This window comes from Amblyomma americanum, chromosome 8 (genome assembly GCF_052857255.1).
Source record: "Amblyomma americanum isolate KBUSLIRL-KWMA chromosome 8, ASM5285725v1, whole genome shotgun sequence".
Taxonomy (NCBI): Eukaryota; Metazoa; Arthropoda; class Arachnida; order Ixodida; family Ixodidae; genus Amblyomma; species Amblyomma americanum.
The window spans coordinates 136,034,341-136,055,695 of record NC_135504.1 but is presented as its reverse complement, the minus strand read 5'-3'; the positions used below and the strand labels follow the sequence as shown (position 1 = coordinate 136,055,695).

Sequence of the window (21,355 nt, the reverse complement as noted above, 5' to 3'; positions counted from 1 at the left end):
GCACAAAATAGACGTTTATTCGCTTTGCAAAATATTAGTTTGCTTTGTCATTCCCTTTTGTCTGAAAAGCATGCAATTATGTGTGCATATTACTCATGCATATTTATAGCAGCAGCAAATACAAGCAATAAATGTTTGCACAGTGGACGGTACAGCGTCTCTTTCCAGACAGATTTCATGGGTTCGCAAAATCTACAAAGCTGCCATCTCAGCGATTACTGCACGTAATGTGATTAGTGAAGTTTCGTGAATGAGTCGCAAAGGAGTTGTCACCTGGAAAGTAGTAGGATGCAGGCAACTAAAAAAGTGTGCATAACGAATGAAGTTATACAATGCAGTTTAATGTGGCAATGTTCCAGTTTTGCACAAGCAAGTGCTATTTCATTAAGTTTCAGAACAATGAATGGCGAGTGCTTACGACACTCCGGCCCTTGTGTTCCCGCATGTACAACGGCTCTATGTCAAACTCGGAAAATGAAGTCAGAACACTGTACTCTTCTACGGCACTGACAACATACACATGGAAGTGCTCATCAAAACAGACAGTCTCAAGCAGTTTAGCCATGACCATTAACACCTTGTTCACATAAAATAGTTGACACACAAGTAAAAATTCTGGCAGACTATCTTCTGGAACACTTCTGACAAGGCAGCATCCTGCACTGTATGTCCTGCCATCAACAATCACAGATTTGACAACCAATGTGTTCGTGGATTCAAGGTTATTCTCAGTTATGAACTCTTTAACACAGCCAGGAATGTGCTCGTACAGTACACTCTTCACGGCTATATTACGGGAAATAATGTCATCACCTGCAGCGAATAAAAAACTCTGCAAGAACTGATGCCTCACTGCGAGACTATGAGAAAGATTCTTGCAGTTCCGTATTTTTCGAGCAATATCTTTAAAATACAGGTGCTTGGCCTCAAACCGCATAGCACATAGCAGGCTTAATGGTCCAAATGTCTGTATATATGAAGGGTAATGTATGAGGTAGTGCACTTTACATGGAAGTGATGCGGATGGAAAGAGTGCCTTGAAGTCACAACAAAAGAAATGAATCTTTCTTTGCAAGTAGGCAATATGTGAAACTGGAATTTTATGGCTCATGATAATGTCAACAATTTCTCGGAGAAGTAGGTAAAGATGCCAAACTGCATTCTCTGAAGGAACGTTGTCCCCAACAAAAAAGGTTAGGTAGCGAAATAGGCAAAATACTTGTGTTGCCGACGCCTTCAAAACTGCTTTTCCTTGAAGATATGGCTTAGCAATGGCCTCTGGTTTAGTGCAGATGTCATGTGGATCATTAAGCCATTATGAAATACTTTTGTTCAAATCACTGAGTGAAAAGGAGCGTTCTTCAATTAATGCAGATAATATATGCCGCAGGGCAAATCGTAGGACTCCTTCGTGCAGGTCATGCATTATATCTGGTGGGAGGTGTTGTGTCGGATCAAGGCCAGGGCACAAAAGAGCACTTGGCTCCTTGACCCCATACAATGACAGCGTTGGCAGCCCTGCTCTCAGCATACTCAAGTGGTGCTTGTGCCCTTGAGGTGAGCGAAGCACAAAATCACCTTCCAAGTGTTTGTAGTCAGTTTCGGTCCGCAGAGCCATGCAGTACCTACAAATTCTTCCTTGGCTGAATGTGCATTTGAAGCCTCCAATTCTGCGGCTAGATAAATTGTCACCAGTGAAAATGAAGACAGATCTCTTTACAGGGTTTCTATTCACAGTTATGCCATGATTTGCTAGTATCTTGACATCTGTGATGAATGGCTCAAGAATCTTAAAAAATCCGTAAGTGGCTACATGTTTATCTTTGACAAGTAGTACGAGATGAATACCTGACAATGCTGACCGCAACTTTGCATCAAAATTTAGCACTGATGAGTAGAGAGCTGTCATTTTATGCTTTCCCCTCTTGCTGCCCAGTGGGTTGCAGACTTCGAACTCATCACTGTACAATTGCAAGCAAAGTTTACTTTATTGCCTGCAAAATACTCATGGTTTTGAAAAGCACTTCCATCAAATACTGAACGCATGTAACCATCAGTACGGGAGTCATTGCTGAACTCATTTGAAAGTTCGGAACGTTCAAGAATGCACTTGAGCACTTCACAGAGGGGAACGTATTCTATGGTGTCATTTCCACACAACACTACCGTACGGGATTCAACAAATGGGAAATGCGCCTTCCAATAGGTTGTTCGGCCTGATCTTGTCCGCAGCTGGTCATGTTGAAGCTTGCAAATTTATTTTACGCTGATGGCTGGGCCGTCTAGAGGTTCTGTCTGCTGGTGGTCTGCAATGGTTTCCACGAAATCAATAATATCATTGGCTAACTCATGCACAGTGGATTCAGGTAGCCGCCCTCCTTCCTTCCACTTTTTCTTTTATTCGGGAAGTGTGCCATCAGGATTAAGCTGAAAAAGGAAGGGGGGAATGAATGCACGGGATTGTAAGTTGAAAGCAGGAGTGAAGAACCGTTGCGCTGAGGTAGTCGCACAGGTTGCTAATGAAACGGTTGTCCATAGTCCACTTCACGTAGTCACTTTCGTGGTTCCACCGCAGGCCCACCTCCCTGAGGAGCCGTTTTCTGATAGCAGCCGTCGCTGGGCACGTCCATAACAAGTGCCGCACATTACAAATGTCCGGTGCAGCGCTACAGTGAGGGCACCTGTCAGTTGCTGGCAGATCTTTGGCATGCCACCGATGACGGACAGATGGTGTCAGAGCTGCCACTGCCCGAATCCGGCGCACGGATACCTCCTCCTGCCGAGTAAGACTACGGGGGAGAAGGTGCGAACACGGAGGAATTAGAGCGCGTGTTCGCTGGCGCAGAAATTCGGAATCGGAAACATGGGACAGGAACGGATCTGGGGGAAGAGGGGAAGGTGGCGGATCGTCTAATGTATGAAGATGAGTCATAGCATCCGCTTGAATGTTATGTGGATCCTGGGCATGGCCGCGAATCCAGTGTATGCGCACAGGACATGGATACTTTGCGCAGAGCACATGAATTGATTGTGAAATCTGGAACGTTCGTCGAACAGCCTTAAGGTTTTAAAGGGCGGCGCGGGAGTCGGTGTAAATATGAACTGTATTGAATGTTGGAACGAGAGGAAGGGAAGCAATGGCATTATAAATGGCTTGAAGTTCCAATGCCAGGGGAGTGCACGTATCCGCAGTATACATCGCGCGAAAGTTGAGATGCGGATGAGATGGACTATACACAGCAGTAACTCCCCTCTCTGCAGAATGTGATGCATCCGTGTATAATATGCACCCTTCAGGCAGATACGCTGCTAATACCGACGGGGAAACAGTGGGGCGATTGTCAGTAAGCTGGCAATAGGACCACGGTGGAAGTGTCTTTAAACAATGAAGTTTGAGAGACTGTTTTCAAGCTCTATTTGCCACCCGTTGGTCGATGATTTCACTGAGTGTATTAAGTTGTGCGAACTCCTGTAGCACAGGTATGGGTGTTAAACGAGGCAGATATGTTATGACGCGCATAGCCTCACGATTGATAGCTTCAAGGGAGTCCCACTGTCTGCGGGTAAGACGTTGAAATTGTGCCTGATATACTAACCGTGGCTGAAGGAAAGAGCGCACAAGCTGGCGGGCCGTATGAGCACGTGCGCCACCAGAGCGCATAGCTATGCGACGAATCAGACCGAGAGTAGCGTGAGCCGATTTACGGGTGGCTGCCAGCCAAGGGGTGCCAGTCCCAGATGTATGGAGGAGAAGACCAAGAATACGAACAGTTTCTACCTGAGGAATCAGAGAATTATGTACCGTAAAATTTAAAGGGGGAGCTTTCCGTAAGCTGGCTTCATTTCCTATTTGAATGAAACATGATTTAGTAGGAGAGAGTGTTAGACCCAGAGGTGGGAGGCGAGATGTCAATACATCCAGCGCGTGCTGAAGGATCGACTGATGGATAGACGCATCTGGATGACAGCACCACAAGGTTATATCATCAGCATATGCAAGCACGCGGAAAGAAGGAATGGACTCTAGGGCTCGAACAAGAGGAATTAAAGCCACATTAAATAATGTGGGGGCGAGAACGGAGCCCTGCGGCACTCCTCTATTGGAAGTGAAGTTACCAAAGGTCTTTCCGTGCACACGCACGCTGAAGGTTCGATTTTCAAAAAGGCGTGAATAGAGAGGAGGAACCGGTGAGGGAGTCCGAGAGTTTGAAGGGAGGAAAGAATGGCAAAGTGAAGGATGTTATCGTATGCCTTTGTTATGTCTGTAGCGATTACGGTTCGTACAAGGTGACTCTGCGGAGAGTGGTCAAGCACGTCAGCAGCCAAAGTAGCAAGGCCATCCTCCGTTCCAATTTGTGGGCGGAAACCAATTTGGGAATCTGGGTAACAATCATGGGATTCCAGCCACCACGACAAGCGTGCGGCTAGAATGTTTTCATAAAGCTTGCAGATGGTAGGCATAAGGGAAATTGGACGAAGGGCCGATAGAGATACTGAAGGCTGACCTGACTTGGGTATTGTAATCACAATAGAATGCTTCCAGTCTCCCGGCATAACACCAAAATGCCACACTTCGTTAAAAGTATCAAGTAGGGTTTGAAAAGTCCTCCCTTCCCAGTTACGGAATAAGGCGTTAGGTATGCCGTCATGCCCGGGAGTAGTAGTAGTTTTTAAACGTTCAATGGAGGCCAGCAGCTCTGCCATGGTGAGGTCAGAAGTAATCCCATCGGAGAGCTCTGTAACCGATAAGTCCGGTGGAGACGTAGCGATACAGTCATGGTTTGGAAAAAATTTACGGGCCGCTTGTTGTGCAAATGTGTCCTCATCCACATTTAGCGCGAGGCGAATGCTCTCTGTGTAATCTTCAACCTGAGAAGGGCGCTCCATGGCGTGAAACACTCTCCAAAGATGTCGATTGCCCTGCGTGGAGGACAGGCGGGCACACCATGCAGCCCAGCGTTGCCTGCCTAGCCGCTTTGCATAGCGCCGCGCCCGTGCGGTAGCGCGGTGAAGAGTAGGAAGAGCCGATGGGTCATCGGGGTGACGAGTAGCGTAAAGATCCGCCTGGCGACGAAGAAGAGCCCACAGATTCAAGAGATGTATGTCCGGGTTTGGGTCGTCTTCATTTACAGTTGTCGTAAGAGTGTGAGTAGCGAGAACAGCAGAGAGAGTAGACAATGCTGAAGAGGGGTTGAATGTAGATAAGTGATTGTCTTCGCGTACAGAGTCCCATGACGTTATGCGTACAGTGCGGCGTATTTTCCGTAGACGCGCAGGCGTGAGGGATACAAAAATAGGGCTGTGAGCGCTACCCCAAGTATCAGAATCAACAACCCAACGAGGGTTACCGGGCCTAACCACCAAGTCAAATCAGGTGAATATGGGCCACCTCGTGGGCGGGTAGAAGTATTCGGGTGGTTTAAAAGTTGAAAGGAACTTGTGATCCGAAAAGCTCCCTTGGATGTGTGCACCCCTTGAGGAATCCGAAGGGTAACCCCACGCATTGTGTGCGCCGTTGAAGTCACCACCAACTAGAATAGGGATACCCGAGTTGGCAGAACGTAGAAATCGAACCCATCCCAGATTGGGAGATGCCGAGCCAGGACGACTATAAAAAGAAACTAGGACAAGGGGTGTGCGTGCAGGTTTTACGAGAAGGGCGACAACGTCTTGACGTGTGTTGAACCACCGTGAAAGGTCGAGCGGTAAGTGCGGAACTGAACTGTGAATATAAATTGCAGATTTACCTGGGCTGAGAGAGGAGGCGGTGCAACGGCGATCAGGGATAGAGGGTGAATGGTATGCGCAGCAGAAACCTGAAAGGCGTAGGAGTGCATTATGCTCTTGCAGTAGGAGCGCCCATGCCCTCAGCTTTCCGTCGCGAAGGCGGATGTTCACTTCAGAGGCCTTATTAGCGAATCCTCGACAGTTCCACTGCACCACCACCGATGATGATGCGCTATCCATGACGAGGCCGAAGAGCTTCCACGATGAGGGATGTCACCTGCTTCATCAGCGCTAATATCTTATCCACTGTCGGGGTAGTCACGGCTAACAGGTGGTCGGCACCTGATTGTGGGCCAGTGCTTACCCTAGGTGATTCCTGTGATGATTGCTCCCGAGTTATCAGAATTCTTCGAGAGGATTGAGAACGACGCTGTTCCCGGCGGTGGGTGAGTTCTTCTACTCGGCGGCGAGCCTCCGCGATTGCATTGTCTAAAGCTGTGTCTTCATCTGTGGTATCCACATGTGATGGATGCACTGGACGTTTTGGCGTACCATTTGATCAGGGAAGGTGAGCCGCTTGTGCATATGTACACTGGTGAGGAGACGTATGGTGAGCAGCGGGCTCAGATAAAGGAAGTTCAGGGAAATTGTTGTAGTCACATGCGAGAGCTGCAAAGCGATTACTTGTAGGAACATCCATTTTTGGAGGCGACCTGTGAAACTTCTTCGCTTGCTTCTTCTTTGGACAAGCGGGAGAGCGAATGTCATGGTCCGGCGATTTGCACAGGGCACAAAGAACAGTTGGTCCATTCATGTCAGCCACCGCTGCTGGATTAGGGCAGGTATTTTGCATATGTCCTTCTTTGTGGCAGTGATAACAAAAAATACGACGAGGTCGGAAGGGCTGTGGTTTGACGATCGCACCGTAGTAGGTAAGGTACTTCGGGAGAGTCAACGGGCCTTGCAGGATGAGCAGGTATGAGGCCCGGCGACCCATAGGCCGTGCTTGCAGTACAACGTGAGTTGAGCAGCGAATATCTGCGCGCACCTCCTTGGGAGGGCTCGTGCTGTCGACATGATAAACCATGCAGCGGAGTTTGTCAGGACCAGATGCAAAATTTATTTGCACCGGGACATGCTTCCTGTCATCCAGGGGGATCCGCGTAACTGCGCAAAGTTTCTGGACTTCCATCAAGGATGACAAGTTTACCGTGATGGTGTTCGATGGGCGATGGACGACAAACCCGCAGTAGTTCGAAGAGCCAAGAGCGTGGTGAATTGTGGCTTGAACATTCCGGGCAGAGATGGCAGTCATATCAAAGCACAATGTAGGCTTTATGGTAACGCGGAAAGAGTTCGCAGTAGGCGGAAGAGAGCCTTGACTCACGGGAGGCATCTGTGGAGGAGGCTCAGACGCTGGTGGCGGCCCTTTGTGGGAATACTGAACTGGCGCGACGGGCACAGTGTCTTGAGGGAGTTCAACGGGCACGGAGGCGGTGGAGCAGCCCATGTCACAGGCCAAAGTCGTCGCATCGGAAGACGGCGCAGGCTGGAGGCCCGGAGGCGCTGACGATTGCGTGGACGCGGAGGCTGTGTCAGGTGGCAACACAGCGGGCATCCGCGTAGCTTTCGTCGACAACGCAGAATCCATGCAGACGCGTAGCGCGGCCTCGCTCGGCAGCGCCGAGCTAAACCTAGCTTGCCCCTGAGGGTTCCGCTTGGGTTTTCTCACTTGAGAATGCGCCCACCTTACCGGCAATTTCTCCGCAGGGGCGTCGTCAGCATTCGGTCTCACGGAGGGCACTGTCCGACCCATGCCGCACGCGAAAACACAGCGAAAAGTGAAAACACAGACATAGAAGCAGACACGTAGCCACCCACTAAGTCTTCGTCTTCTTCCACTTGAAAAGTAGCTTTGCCAGTTGATAACCATAGTCACTTGAACTGGAGTCATGCTGTTCGGCCTGCACATCTAAGGGCTCTTCATGATCTGGAGGCAAATCAGGTGCTGCATTTGTACTGCTTCGTGCCATCCCCACCTGCACAATGCCACGGGGATACGTTTCTCCCATGCAAGAAGCATGCTTTCGGTGTACTTGCTTCTTGTAGGAAAAAAAGTGGCGAAAAGTTTGCATGCAGCCACTCAAGTCACACACCCAATTTGTCTCATGGCCATGGGCAATGCACAGGTGCCTAAAGAGTGTCCTTAAGGAGAATTGGTGACAGGCACATCGTGGACAACGAAAGAAGCGGATTCCTTCCATCTGAAAAGACAAATGCTTGATCTAAAAAAAATTACTGGCTTTTACTGGTCACCAAGAAGACTTGCCAATGTAAACTCCAGTCCATCTCGTGGAATGGATTGGAAACCTCGATGGAAGCAAATCATTTCCAAGAATGAATTTGTTAGTGTAATACAAAGCAGAATCCTGTTATCGGCTATATATTTGTTCTCAGAACCATGAGCAAGCTGCTGTGACCGAGTGCTAATCACATCTTCATTTCTATAAATGCCTCATAGTGCAAAAAAGACAAGTAAACATTTCCTGTGACGTTTGCAGAATAAGGAAGCCATGGGGCCACCTGCTCCCAACCGCACCTGATCATCTTTTCTTCTACTTTCCAATCAATTATTTTTAAGGTGAAATTTCCACCACATATTTCCCATTCACCACAACAAAAATTAAAACATCTGGCTATCTTTTCCTTGGTTGCATTGGTGGCCAACTTATTTTATATGCATGTAGTAATAGTCGGCTAAAAAAATTCACCAGTGTCGTACAAATAACGAAATCGTGCACAACATGACTGAGCTAGGACTGAACCTCACATGAGCATTGTATGCTTACACTTGAATACACTAATAAAATTAACAGAGCGATGCGTAATTTACATTTACTTTTGGTTTCCCGTGCTGCAATGTAGCCAAATACTTTAATTACTACCGTATTTACTCGCATAAAGGCAGACCTAACTTTCATTTTTAAGTCACACTGCCGAAACTCGCTTGTACTGCCAAGCTGGCTACAAACACAGAACCGGAAAGGTGGGACCATCAGTGAAGCTCCTCCATTCTGGAGGCCCTTAAATTTTCACGCTGCTATCAATCAGGGCAAAATTGTTTTGCGCGCCTCTCTCAAGACAGTCGCGCGAAAAATAAATTGTCAGGTAAGGGCGAAATAAGATAAGCACGTTATTACCGCATCAAATCTGAGCATCAAATGCCCTCGTAAAAACTAAACTACTTCCAAACTGAAGCGCTACGATTTCAGGAGCCCTCAAGTGTCGCTGCACTATATTTTGCCATGAGCGGCCAAAATGTCTTTAGTGGCAGAAAGTTGGCGCAGAATATGTCCGTTATAAGTTGTGAAGTGTCGCGACTGGCTCCGGTACGACCGTCTCATGGTTGTGTGCAACTGGGCCGGGAATGCAGACGGTGGTTTCGCTCTCTTTTCCGCACGCAGCCTTCGGCAACAAGCACTCACGGCAACGACGTAACGCGCTGCGCAAAGGAGTAAGCGCCCGCAGCGCGGCTCGGCTGCACAAGCGGCTCGGCAGACATGCAGGTTCTTCTTGTGGCTACGTGGGGGGGAATGTGCTCAGTCTCCGGTGCGGGCGACTGCCGCCTCTGCCACAAATCAGGTGGTACTTCCCCGCTCTCGGCCCAGAGGCAGAGGGCAAGAAGGCGCTCGCTGAAGCGCTTTCGCGGCGTCGTCGCGGGAAGCGCGGAGTAAAGTCAAGGAGGGGGGGGCGGGGGGGGGGGCGGGGTGCTCTATGGCGGTCGCACGAAATGGCTTCAGTGCAAAAAGCAGCAAAAGTTGACTATTTCATGACGCTTACCTTTGTTATATCCCTTCTGAGGAGGTACTGCTCGAATCGCCTCTGCTTTTCAAGTCTGCCTGCGCCACCGACATCACTGACCGAGCACAATGCACCAACCCATAACGTAAAGCAAGCACTTCGGAGAGGCTCTCGCCAGTGGTCACCATCGCTAATGCGCTTTCGCAAGGCCTACTGGGAGTCTTATTCCTCTCAATAAAGACGCAAACTAGTCCCTAACGTGTCAATCAATTTAGAGATGTTAAATTTGTTGCGCCACCTGTGAGTAATTTTAAAAAGTATTTTTGACAATTTGAAAACAAAAATTTGGAAATTTTGTTTACGCTATGTATAGATGCCTAAAACATCGGTGTAAGCTTAATAATTTCTAGTTGATTTAGACTGGTGCAATTCTTTGCATGCTGTGTGTGACAAGTATCGCAACAACCTCTCGTTTTGCCAAGGTCACATGACCAGTGTTATTTCCCGCGCGCTGCCGCCGCATCAGGTTGCTGCATCTGTCAGTGTGTTGTTTGGAAGTGCCTGTATGCAATTCTGCCCCGCGATGCCACGGTGCCTAGTCAGCGTACCAGACCTTGGTGCAGCAAGAACGTATACGCTTGAGGGTGACACCATCAGCGCACTCAAAGACGCAGTTGGCGCATGCCCGGTTCTTGGCGGCAAGTTCGACATGGCGTCGTACTCGTTCCAGGCAAGTGCACGTGTTCCTTTGCTTGTTTCCTTTGCTGCACTCGATAAGGTGGCGGAGTATGGAGCTTAACTTCCCAAATCGACCGAGTTTGAGAGACGCCATATAGTGGAGAGCTGCGGACAATTTAGACCACCTTGGGTTCATTTACCGCGCACTGACATCGCACAATACATGATCCTCTAGCATTTCGCCTCCATCGAAATGCGACCGCCGTGGCAGAGGTCGAGCCCGCGTCTTGCGGGTCAGAAGCCGAGCACTATAACCGCGGTGGAACCCGCTAAGGTAGCGTTACGCGGAAGTACTGTCAACTGAGGCTCTTCGCCAAATGTTCAAATCCGGATAGTGTTTTCATCACTAAGAGAGGCATGGCATAGAACGTGAGGATCAGAGCTTTTTGCAATGTTCGCGTCTTGTACGTGTCGTGTTCCGCTTGTCAGCTGCGGGCCAAGCTGCAGCTTTTACATTGTGTAAGAGCACATGTCGCACTTTGTACTCTCCCTTCGTGTTAATTTGCGCTACTAATGCGTAAGGATTACATGCAGCAGTGTTACTATTTTTGTTACTGGCCTCACGAGAACAGGCATTGCTGAACTGTGCTAATATTTCTGGCGATAGTTGAAATAAACAGTAACTCGAGGGCGGTAAACATTTCACATTTCTCAATCGCGTTTCGGGCTTTGCGTTCTTTCAGAGTTAAATTGATAAGGGCCGAAACCTGTGTGCATGATTCAGGGCGACGCCAGTCAGCTGCGATGCGTTGCCGTCGAAGTGTTTTGTCCATGTCTCTTGTTTCGTAGCTTATTAAGGAAAGACTCATCGTTGCCCGTCCGCCTGCGAAATCTGTCACACTGTGATGGCATTCATGACATAATTGCTATAACCCATATACTCTTAGCAATTATTAAGTAATGGGTAATTAGTGAATTAGTAATTAATCGCTAATTTGTAAAAATTAAAAATCAAAAGTGAAAACGCTAAACAAAAAACATGAATATGTTAAAGAAATAAAAAATGGAAAGAAAAAAGGAAGGAAAAATATAGATGAAAATCAAACAAAATAAAACAAAAAATGCATGGCCTAGAGGTGCCATGGAAAAAAGCCCGTGTTTTAGAAAGTTCCCTGTTTTCGCATTCCTGCACGTAAGTAGACTTAGTGGCCTCAGAATTTTTTTTTTCCGAGCCTCCCAAAATTTAGATTTTCGCCCAGAGATGCTACTTGTACATAGTGTGGCTAGTCAGGCAGTCACCCTCGGACTTTACACGTGAGCCCTTTGCCATACTGCTGCTTCTACTTGTTCTGGCTTCGCCTTAGTTATCGCGCCGTGCAGCTTAGCTGTGATCGCCGATGCCATGCATAGTCCGCAATAGAAATAATATTCTATTTTCCGCGGCTGTGAAGCATAGCTTAAAAAAAGAAAATAGAATTATGCCTGTCAGTAACGAAGGGCTAAAACACTTCTTGTGGGGCTACATGTTAGCACACTCAAGAGTGAAATACATTTCATGCCCAGTACAAGCGCTTCATCTACTGTGTTGATTTCTTTTAGTGGTTGGTGGAGGATCGCTCGCCATGCAAATGCGTATTAGTGATTTTGCTCATATCAGAATAAATCCAGGGCACATTACTGAGTTGTTTTCCAATCTGAATGCATAACTCTGCGGTTTCACAGCTACGTTAGTTTGCTGCACTAGGCAACGGAGGAAGTGACGGCCGTCCTCGCCGCATGAACTTGCCATGCATGGAGTTTCCTGAGATTCATGCACAGTATAAAAGCCACTTGTTGTTTACCGTTTCCAGATCCTGGACAAGACATTTGATGAGTATATCGGTCTAGGTCCTGAGGACAGTATCCCCGACTTATCAAAGATTAAACTGCGTGCACATGTCAATGATCAGCAGTGTGCACAGACATCTTCAGAGTTATTTGGATTCGGTAGTCACATATTCAATGAAATCTCTACTCAGTTTCGAATTCATGAACGAGTTATTTGTTTTTTCTTGCAGCACACTCTGTCGGACAGTACTGTGGCGAGGGGCGGAGACACCCACGAAAATCACCTTGATGTGTCCTTCGATCTGTAAGTGTGTTGAATTGTACAGTATAATCTCAATAATGAGTCTCACAGGATCACAAAATAATATATGTTTCACCTGTTAGCCATGTTGTAAAGAAAGAATAATTGAGCGTACAGGCCGTAAGGTCGGCCTGGTGGTGCATATCTATGTATCAAACTACTACTCCGTGTTGGGAAGGGAGGAAGAGCAAAAGAGGGTTCAGAAACAAACGAGTAATAAACTACAGCACGGGAAATGAAACTGCACCTATCTGTTATGGCTAACAGCGTTTATTTCTGCTGCCCAGTTTCTCGGTGCTCGCAGTGCGTACTTTTCAACTATCAGTAACGGCGGTGCTGATGCCAGGGTAATGCATTGCTCACTGGGCATTCGCCGCTCCTATGTTTATATTGTCCACACTTTGAAGTAAGACGGTTCGCTACGCCTCATATTTTGAAATTACACACTGCACTTGTCGTAGGAAATTTTACGAATTCGAATCATATCGAAATTTGTCGAAGATGACATTACATCACTGAGATTCTGCTTCGATGTATTTCTGCTTTTCTCATAATAACACTGCCTTTTTCACAGTAAGAACACTAAGATTCCTAAAGTCCGATTGTCATAAATATTCCAAAGCACGACACGCTTCACATAGGCATCCAATATGTCCTTGGCTGTTGTTGTAGTTGGAATAGAGGCAAACTTGATCAGAATTCTGTCCAACAAATCCATGCGAATGTTCATTGCTGATTTTATATACATTTCAGTGCACCCTAATGTCCATACTAGACGAGTTCTGGAACCTTTACAGTGAATTTATTGCTGGGGTTGGCTGGCACAGACATTGTTAATCTTATGCAGAAGGTGTACAATTAGAGTGCAGTAGAACAACGAACGTGAATTTTTTTCTCTGTGTTCCCGTCAGGAACGGAAGGCACATCTACTTTTGTATCTGCAGCAGTCTGTCGAAAACTTAGCTCTAAAAGCTTTCTTGTAGGCCTTCACACTCTGATGACGATGGCCACAACTTCAAGCTGCCATCTCTTGGGAGCCTTCATGAGAGCATCCACAATGGCAGCCCACTTTCTTCAGCAGCGTTCCGTGCAAATTGTCGATCTGCTGTTCTTAGAAATGAAGAAAAGCACTTTGTAATTAAATTCCCTCTAATTTTGGCAACTGTGAGGTTAGCAATCAATGCTGAGTTAAGATCAGTCAGAACTAAATGATATATTTTACAAAATTCTTGTTATCATAAGTAATGTGTAGAGACTTAACCACCAGGTTTTTAAATTTCTCTACTTTTTGGGAGAATGAGTAAAACTTTGATAATTGCAAGTCGGGTAGTTCAAAAGCTCGGGTAATTCATAGAAAATTTTCATGACCCCATAATTAGTAATGGAAATTTTCTGGATAATTTTAGCTAGAAATGCACACTCTCTTGACAAATTCATTGATATTAACTATGAAAACATGCTTACGCAAATATTTTGTGGTCAGTGCATTAAAGCTAAAGCCATAAACTATCTCTGAATGGAATCCAGTAATGTTAATATTGTCAATATTTTTCAGGTTCCCAACTCATTATTTTTACACAAGAGTCACCTCTCTCTAGCTAGAAAATTACCCACAATTGAGAGATGTTGTAGGAAGTGGAGCTGTAAGTATATTGTTATTTTACTGGTGACAGCCAGCTAGATAGTATGATTTTGCAAACATCCTGGCAACTTAATATATAAAGGAACGGTGTTATTCAGTTGGTACTTTCAGTAAAGTGTTGCATGAAATTGCAGCATGTTTGCAGCTTGCAGCATTCATATTTCATGGCAGGGAAGAGCCCCTCCCATTTTGCAGTATTGGGAGCCAAATTTTATTGAGGTGCATTTTACCTGAATTCCTTTTTTCTCTCTCCATTATCATGTGTGCTGTTCTAGATAGCGGTAGCTGCATTTGCTTCTGATGGAGAATGCCGTGTTTCGGCAAGCTGGTTCATTAAAAAAAGGCAAAGCAACACTGACGACCGAAAAAGGATAAACATGTAGTGACTACTGATATCTGAAATTGGTTTTATTTGCATCTGCAATAAATACCAATCAGAAAGAAGTAAGAATATGGACACCACATGGTCCGAGGGAGTGTGACGATTTCTGAGACGAAGGAGCTTAAGAGTTCAGATAAAGCAGTTTCTTCTTCAAGAGTGATCGAAGGCATGCTGACACAGGTCTCGCCTTTTGTGTGGATGATGAAGGTTCCATAGATTTCCTGGCTGTTCTCTCTTGATATCTTCAGATGCATGTCTGATGAAGCTTTGGTCCGCAGTTTTTACAACGTTTTCAGTGCATAGAAAAATTGCGCGCTTTGCCACTGCTTGGCGAAGTTGCATGCTCTATCATTCGTATTGAATATTGGATTCAGCGTATTCTTTTGTGATAAGTGATGTCTGAATTTGTACGCACTGAATTTTATTGCTCATAATTTCCCGGATTCCTGGAAGGTAGCTTTGCGCTACAGGTTTAAAATCCAACGAAGGGTTCTCCCTAGCGATGGTAGAATAGGTGAAAACCGAACAAAACTTGCAGCCCGGAGAAAATGCAGCGAGGCACCAGGCGCAATGGAGCTTGAGCGGCACAAAGTTCGAAAGCTGGTGAGGGGCATTCTGCAGTAAAATACATTTTCATTTCAATTTTTTAAAAGAGGATGATGTGTAGCAAAGTAATAAGGAGCACAATTTTTTGATTTGCTAATGCTTTAAATATTTATATTTTTTATGCTCAGAAGTGCTCAGAATATAACAGTGTTTATTTTTGGGCTCTCTAGTGTTGTTATTTGTTATCGAAATATTTTGGACCGGTTAGTCAGACGAAAGTAAGAGCCATAAATCAAAAACAGCAAAAAGGTAACAAAACGCAAGGGTATCCTTTTAATGGGGCCTTTTTTTGGGGGTACTAATAACATTTTTTTGGTATTCAGCCACAATACTTTGTGGGCTGGATGCCAGTTAGCAGATGGGAGCTAGGCCAAGTGTTAATATAACTATTTGGCGTTTTTCGTGACCAATGAAATTCTAGGTGGTCGTGAGTTTGTGAAAATGAATTGCATAAAAGCACAGTTAATGAGACCAGCTTTAGACAGTACCGCTTAAACTTTACTGTATATTTGCTAGCATAGCACACGTCTATTCATGTCACAGTCAGTTATATTGCTGTTGATTCTTCCAGGCTGCTGTGACCTCTGCGATTGCTGGAGAGGATGAGGCCAGCTTTATCATGCATACACAGTCGCTCATGGCTGAGTGCCGAAAAGCCTCTCCAGACGAATGCCAAATGCTGGAAAGGATGTCGCTCACATCCCGCCACAGGATTTCTGATATATCAGCGTCGACAGTCAAAGAGGCAATGGAGAGGTACCCCTACTTAATGAACTTTGAAAGGGTAAGTAAACTCTTGCTGCTATGTCCGAAAGACAGCATCTACATTATGTTAGGCTGCTCGGTTGGAGAGGCAGCATTTGTTGGAAAAGTAATAGAGTTTTTGTCACTGGTCAGAAAACTAATTTTTAATGCACGCTAAACTTGAGTGCCTGAAAAAAACCAATGAAAATTGAAGAAAAAATGCCACAATTTCGATGCTGAGTTTTCGGCACAGTACAGCTTCACTATACGCTATAAAATGTGGTCTAAATGAGCTATTTGGGAACCAGCCAAGTGCCTGCAACCATCCACATCATGACGTCATTGTAGCAAGCAACTGCTGACTTCAGTCGTGTGTTGGTTACTCCTGATTCCAACATTGTCTGTGCTGTGAAAAAAACTGTTCACAGTTCAGTAATGTGCACACTGAGCTGCTCTACAGGTTTTCAGGAGAATGCATGCAAATCATTGTGTACGTGCTCTTGTACCTTAACGCAAGAAAAGGTGCATAAGCATACATTTTTTAATCCATTGATGAGTCATAGTGATGTAATAATTTTGTTACTGCTGTAGTTAGACTGTAATGACTGCACTTCTACTAGCAGTTCCTGCAGGTAGCTGTTCTGTTTCTTAAGCCAGAACTCGCTGCATTACCTCCAGCGGGGACACACAATGGTAATTTATGCTAATGTCACACATTCCGATGACTAAGTAGTAATCACTGGGCAGGTACTAACAACATAGCAAGAATCATGCATGTGGTAACCAGGTTGTAAGCTTGGACGGTAACGGGACGGGGTAACCCATGAGGGAGGACACACAACACAAACCTTAGCGTGGCAAAGTTTTAAGATGCAAAACCAAGTGAAAAAAAACGAAGCATATCACAATAAAAGCAACTCGAAGTACCATGCTGTTTCAACTTTGCCTAGCCGAACAAACGACTGCCATTTTTTAATGTGAAAGCATTTCTTGGCTCATGATAGTGTTTTCTGTGCGTCGAGTGCCTCAACAGAAAGTGTGCACTCCTATAGTTGTAGAGCAACACGGGTCACACGATCCCTACTAGTGCTTGTGGCAGAAACAGCCACCCGCAAGTGCATTGACACATCGCTTAACCACTGTGCCAGTGCGCTGGTAGTGGTATGAGCACTCACCGCCGTCTATGAACGTTCAGTATAGAGAATGACCATTTGTACATATACCGTATTTACTCGAATGTAACGCGAGTGGTAACTTTACATGCTACCTAGCGGGAAAAAATAAAACAACGAATGTAACGCGAGGCTTAAGGACGCAAAACAAAGTACCTGTAATAGAAATCGTGGCCAACATGTTCATCTTCCCTGCTTTCGGGGTCCTCCTTTTCGCTATCAAATTGGTAACTTCTGTCGTATCGACGTTGTTTCCCGCAGGGAGAATCCATTCCTCTTCATGAACGTTTGGGCCCATCCACGAGATGCTCTAAACTTCCCATCTCCCGAGCAACGTCTCTAACTTTCCAACGGATCAGCTCGACACTGACCCCCCGAGACGGTTGCGCTGCTCGATAATAAAGCCCGCCACTTTTTATTACAGCTCGACGTGATGGCCGCGGCGAGGCCCACAAAATCCTTTTCGGTCAGGCTCACATTTTAAAAGCGCTCCCGCTGCATCCGCCATGAGCGGATGGTTGACTCGTTGAGGTCAAGTCTTCTAGCTGCCCCAGAATTCCCGACCTCTTCAGCTAACAGGATCGCTTTTTAAAACGAGAGTCGCGACAAGAAAAGACGTGACGACGCGTTCAGCGCAACGCCGCAACGAACACAAAAAAATGACAGAGAACAACGTACCAACGCTTTGACTTTGGATGGATGATGATTTGGCTTCCGTGGTACCCATGTTACCAGCATAAGATCGCAAAACTGCGGAAACCAAAACCAAACTGATTGCTTTGAAATGGCTGCACCGTGACACTGCTCTAGACCAATTCAAGTGCGGTATTCGATTATAACGCGAGCGTAGACATTGAGGGGAAAAAATCCGGAAAAAAACGCTCTACATTCGAGTAAATACGGTAATATAGGTATTGACCCACGGAGAAGCTCCGAATGGTGTGAGGCTTGGTGGCCACTGCGAACTAAGTTACACAAACGCACTAACAGAAACAGCAGTAGTGCACAATGCTTTTGCATTTCTCCACTAAAGCAGATTCAGTGCGCTTGGTATACTCTTTTAATGAGAGATTGAACGTTACGAAGCAAGTCGTAGGCTATGGACGCCGTAGTGAGGGGCTCCAAATTAATTTAGATAATCTGGGATTCTTTAATATCATTCACATCCCATGGCGGACGGACGTTTTCGCATTTCGCTTCCATTGAAATACGATAACAGCGGCCGATATCGAACTCCCTGCCTTGGAATCGGCGGCCGAACGCTAAAGCCACTGAGCCGTCATACCGGGTAGACTGATGTCATGATTTGCGTCGACCGCTTTGTATGCATTATGTCAATACCTTCTCCCAAAAAGGTTTTGCAGGAGCTTTGTTTTGATGTAACAAAATTCTTTACTTATTTCTGATTTGCGAGATAAGTTTGCGGAATGAAAATGCGCTTTATAGTACTTTTTTCCCCCAAAATTTTGTATTCTTCTGGGGATGAAAACAAAACTGCTTTTTTTCCTAGCTTCCAAAATTTATTTAGGTTTTACCTCTCTTCTGTGGACGCATGTTCTGTTATACTACAAAAAAACTCAGCTACTGCTTCCGAAAAATTGATGTTAAAAGCTAGTGTTCAAATACATTTGGGCAAAAGACTACAAAGGCTTTATTGGTATATTTCAGACCTACACTTCATGTCAAATTATTTTTGCAGGGTTTCATCTTATAGGCTTAGCAGTACAGTAATCTGTGGTTAAAGGCCTGGTTCTTTCGAGGTTTTCAACTCGTATCTTGTCCTACAAATGGAAAGAATTTGTTGGCATGTCGCTTGGTGTGCGGAATGGAAAAAAACTGGGGTAGTATAACACAATTACGTGTGCAGAAAAGGAGCATTGTGCGCTATGTCAAGCACGGGAAAAATATTTTTAGACCTGTGGGAATGACCTTCAGGATGCAACGGCGATAAATAAGATTCTGTTAACCTAGCAGCAATGTTCTGTTGCTTGTGGGCACAGAAGATTACAAAGTGAATCAGTTTCAAAACAGCCTTTGTCACATATTTAGGGAACTTTAGGAAAATACTAACTAAAAAAAGTGCAATCAAGTGTTCCCCTGAAATGTTTTTCTTTTGCAGACATCCAAACGGTTGCAGTTGTGCGGATACTGTCTGCAAATGCAAAGAAACTAAACGGGTTGTCAGCCTTGTTTGTGCAAGAGGAGGCGAGTTTCTTATGATTTTGTGCTGCTAGAATGAGTGTGTAGTACTAATGAGCTTTGCTGAAACACTGGTCAAAGACATTGCTGAGATTTGCTGTGATACAAACAGGGGAAGCCTCTAATATTGGTGCAATTACTCTAGTATAATGGTAGAAATTTGATTAGCAAATATATTATAAATAAATGAAACTAATAAAGTTGTCATCTAAAAAAATTGAGCGCTGCTGGTTGGGGTTCAAAAATCAACATTGTGCATAAACCAAAATTGCACGCATAAATATCAGAAAAGCCATTTGTATTGTTAACATTCTTTGTATTGCTTTGAAAAAGTGTATAACGTACAGATAACTTTATAAAGAGTGATTTATGCATGGAGAGATGAGAATGAATTAATCCCTTATGAGCTGTTTCAAGTAATGCAATATTTTCTGGCTACCACAGGACTTGAGCGTTCCTGCAACACCGTGCATCGTGTTCACGGGACAGGAGATTGAGGAGGCGGATTTTCTCTATTTAGAGGTGGACTGCGAGAAGTTGTTCAGGGTGAAGAACGCGGAGGAGGGACTGGCAGCTGTTCTGTCGGCCTACTGGCTTTTTAATGTCCAGTACGAGCGGAAATTATTTAACACGCTTCTTGTGTTAGAACGCCTGTTTCTTGGGCTTGCCCTAACCACACCCAGAGTGGTGGCCGCGAAGTTTCTGAACAAGAATGCAAAAAGTGTGTAAAATATAGGCGAGGTGATTTTCTGTGCTATGTTGTTGCATTGTGATAAAGGAGCATAGACACCTAACTTTTGGGTATGTATTTTCTTGTTTGTAGTTGGGCGTAAGGCATTATTATACATGGATTACCACCTGGTATTCCCCTATGACTGCTGAATAATTTATCTGATTTATTTCTCCTGCTGTTTCGGTTTCATCAGCCGAATGAGGACTGTGACATCAACTTGTGCTTACAGGTCACATGAGACATGAAAAAAACTGCAATATAATCACTGCTTCCACATTTGTCATTCCAGCTCTTGAGGAAGGCTTGCTTCAGCGCTGCAGTGAATTAAAACGAAGCAGCGATTATATGGACATTTTTTCATGCCTCACTTGACACAAAAGCACTCTTTGAGTTATCGATCGGCTAAAACTGAAACAACATGACAGAAAAAACTCGATTCTAAATTATTTAGCGGTCATAGGCAAAAATCACATGGTGATTTATAGTAGTAGTGTCTTCGGCATTTACGCTTCTATACCAGAACTATGCCTGCACTCATATTATACAAGGCTTCCTGTGCCGCAAATGCCTCAAAATGAGGAAAATGTGGCCAGGTGCTGTATGAAGTGTATTATCGCCTTTGTTGTGAAGGAAGTGTATGTTACTACAGAAGTGGTCAGCATTGTTTTCCGTATTCAATTTTTACTGCAGGCATGTCAGGATGGTGACCATACATGCATATCCGGCACATGCATGTGTGCATGGAGGGGCCCTCGAATGATGCTGTATACATATGCACTGGGATCCAAACAACTGTAGCTATAGAACATTATGCAATTCGTGACAAGTGGCATGTGCGGATATGGTATAAGGGCATATATGGACACATTTGCTGTCGTGCATCAATCCTAGCCTTTTGCTTCTTTGGTGAATCAATGCAGAGCACCCTTCCAACACCCATTTTGAAGGGTGTTATGTTAAACTAGCACCCTTCAGTATGAGTGCAACCTTTGCACCCTTTAGAATTCCTTGCTGTGCACCCTTTCATAAGGGTGCTGACCTCTGCACCCTTTCTCAGCACCCTTTTCCAAGCACCCAATTGGGTGTAAAGGGTGTTCGTCTAGGGACAAGCTGATTTGCACCCTTAAGGGTGAGAATCTGTTTAGTGTGTACGGCGCGGTTTGGGTGCCCAACGAGATATGTGAGACAGTTACTGCGTCATTTCCATTCCACAAAAATCCATCTCCCGTTCTAATGCTCATATATGTCTTTAAAAACCAGGGCTCGCGCGCGTCCCGTCCACTTCTACAGTAATTTCATTTATTCAATGAAGCAGGAAAGGCACGGAAACTGTCGCGCGAGGACCTGCGACACTCCTCGCTCTATGGTGCTCATCGCTGAGACAAGAAAATTGGCTTTTGGAGAAAGGAAACGGCGCAGTATTTGTCTCACATGTCGGAGGACTCCTGAACCGCGCCGTAATCATATTAACAATAATAATTGGTTTTTGGGGAAAGGAAATGGCGCGGTATCTGTCTCATATATCGTTGGACACCTGAACTGC

The 21,355-nt window shown here is 45.3% G+C and overlaps 1 protein-coding gene and 1 pseudogene across 1 annotated transcript; one reads left to right on the top strand and one right to left on the bottom strand.

Annotated features, from left to right (window-relative positions):
* Nucleotides 1-1,315: 1,315 nt before the first annotated feature.
* On the bottom strand, nucleotides 1,316-7,543 carry LOC144102769 (uncharacterized; annotated as a pseudogene).
* A 2,568-nt stretch (nucleotides 7,544-10,111) lies between these two features.
* Nucleotides 10,112-19,808, top strand: LOC144102768 (uncharacterized). The gene is made up of 5 exons (XM_077635940.1): nucleotides 10,112-10,258; nucleotides 15,536-15,748; nucleotides 16,496-16,511; nucleotides 19,000-19,085; nucleotides 19,524-19,808. The coding sequence occupies exons 1-5, from the start codon at nucleotides 10,112-10,114 to the stop codon at nucleotides 19,806-19,808; spliced, it is 747 nt and encodes a 248-aa protein (XP_077492066.1).
* Nucleotides 19,809-21,355: the final 1,547 nt, after the last annotated feature.

What these genes read in the sequence shown, in the direction of transcription:
- LOC144102768 (XM_077635940.1), top strand. Translation starts at nt 10,112, where the DNA reads ATGCCACGGTGCCTAGTCAGCGTACCAGACCTTGGTGCAGCAAGAACG. An exon ending in TGGCGTCGTACTCGTTCCAG is followed by an intron (nt 10,259 to 15,535) that starts GCAAGTGCACGT and finishes TGATTCTTCCAG; the next exon opens with GCTGCTGTGACCTCTGCGAT. An exon ending in CCTTGTTTGTGCAAGAGGAG is followed by an intron (nt 19,086 to 19,523) that starts GCGAGTTTCTTA and finishes TGGCTACCACAG; the next exon opens with GACTTGAGCGTTCCTGCAAC.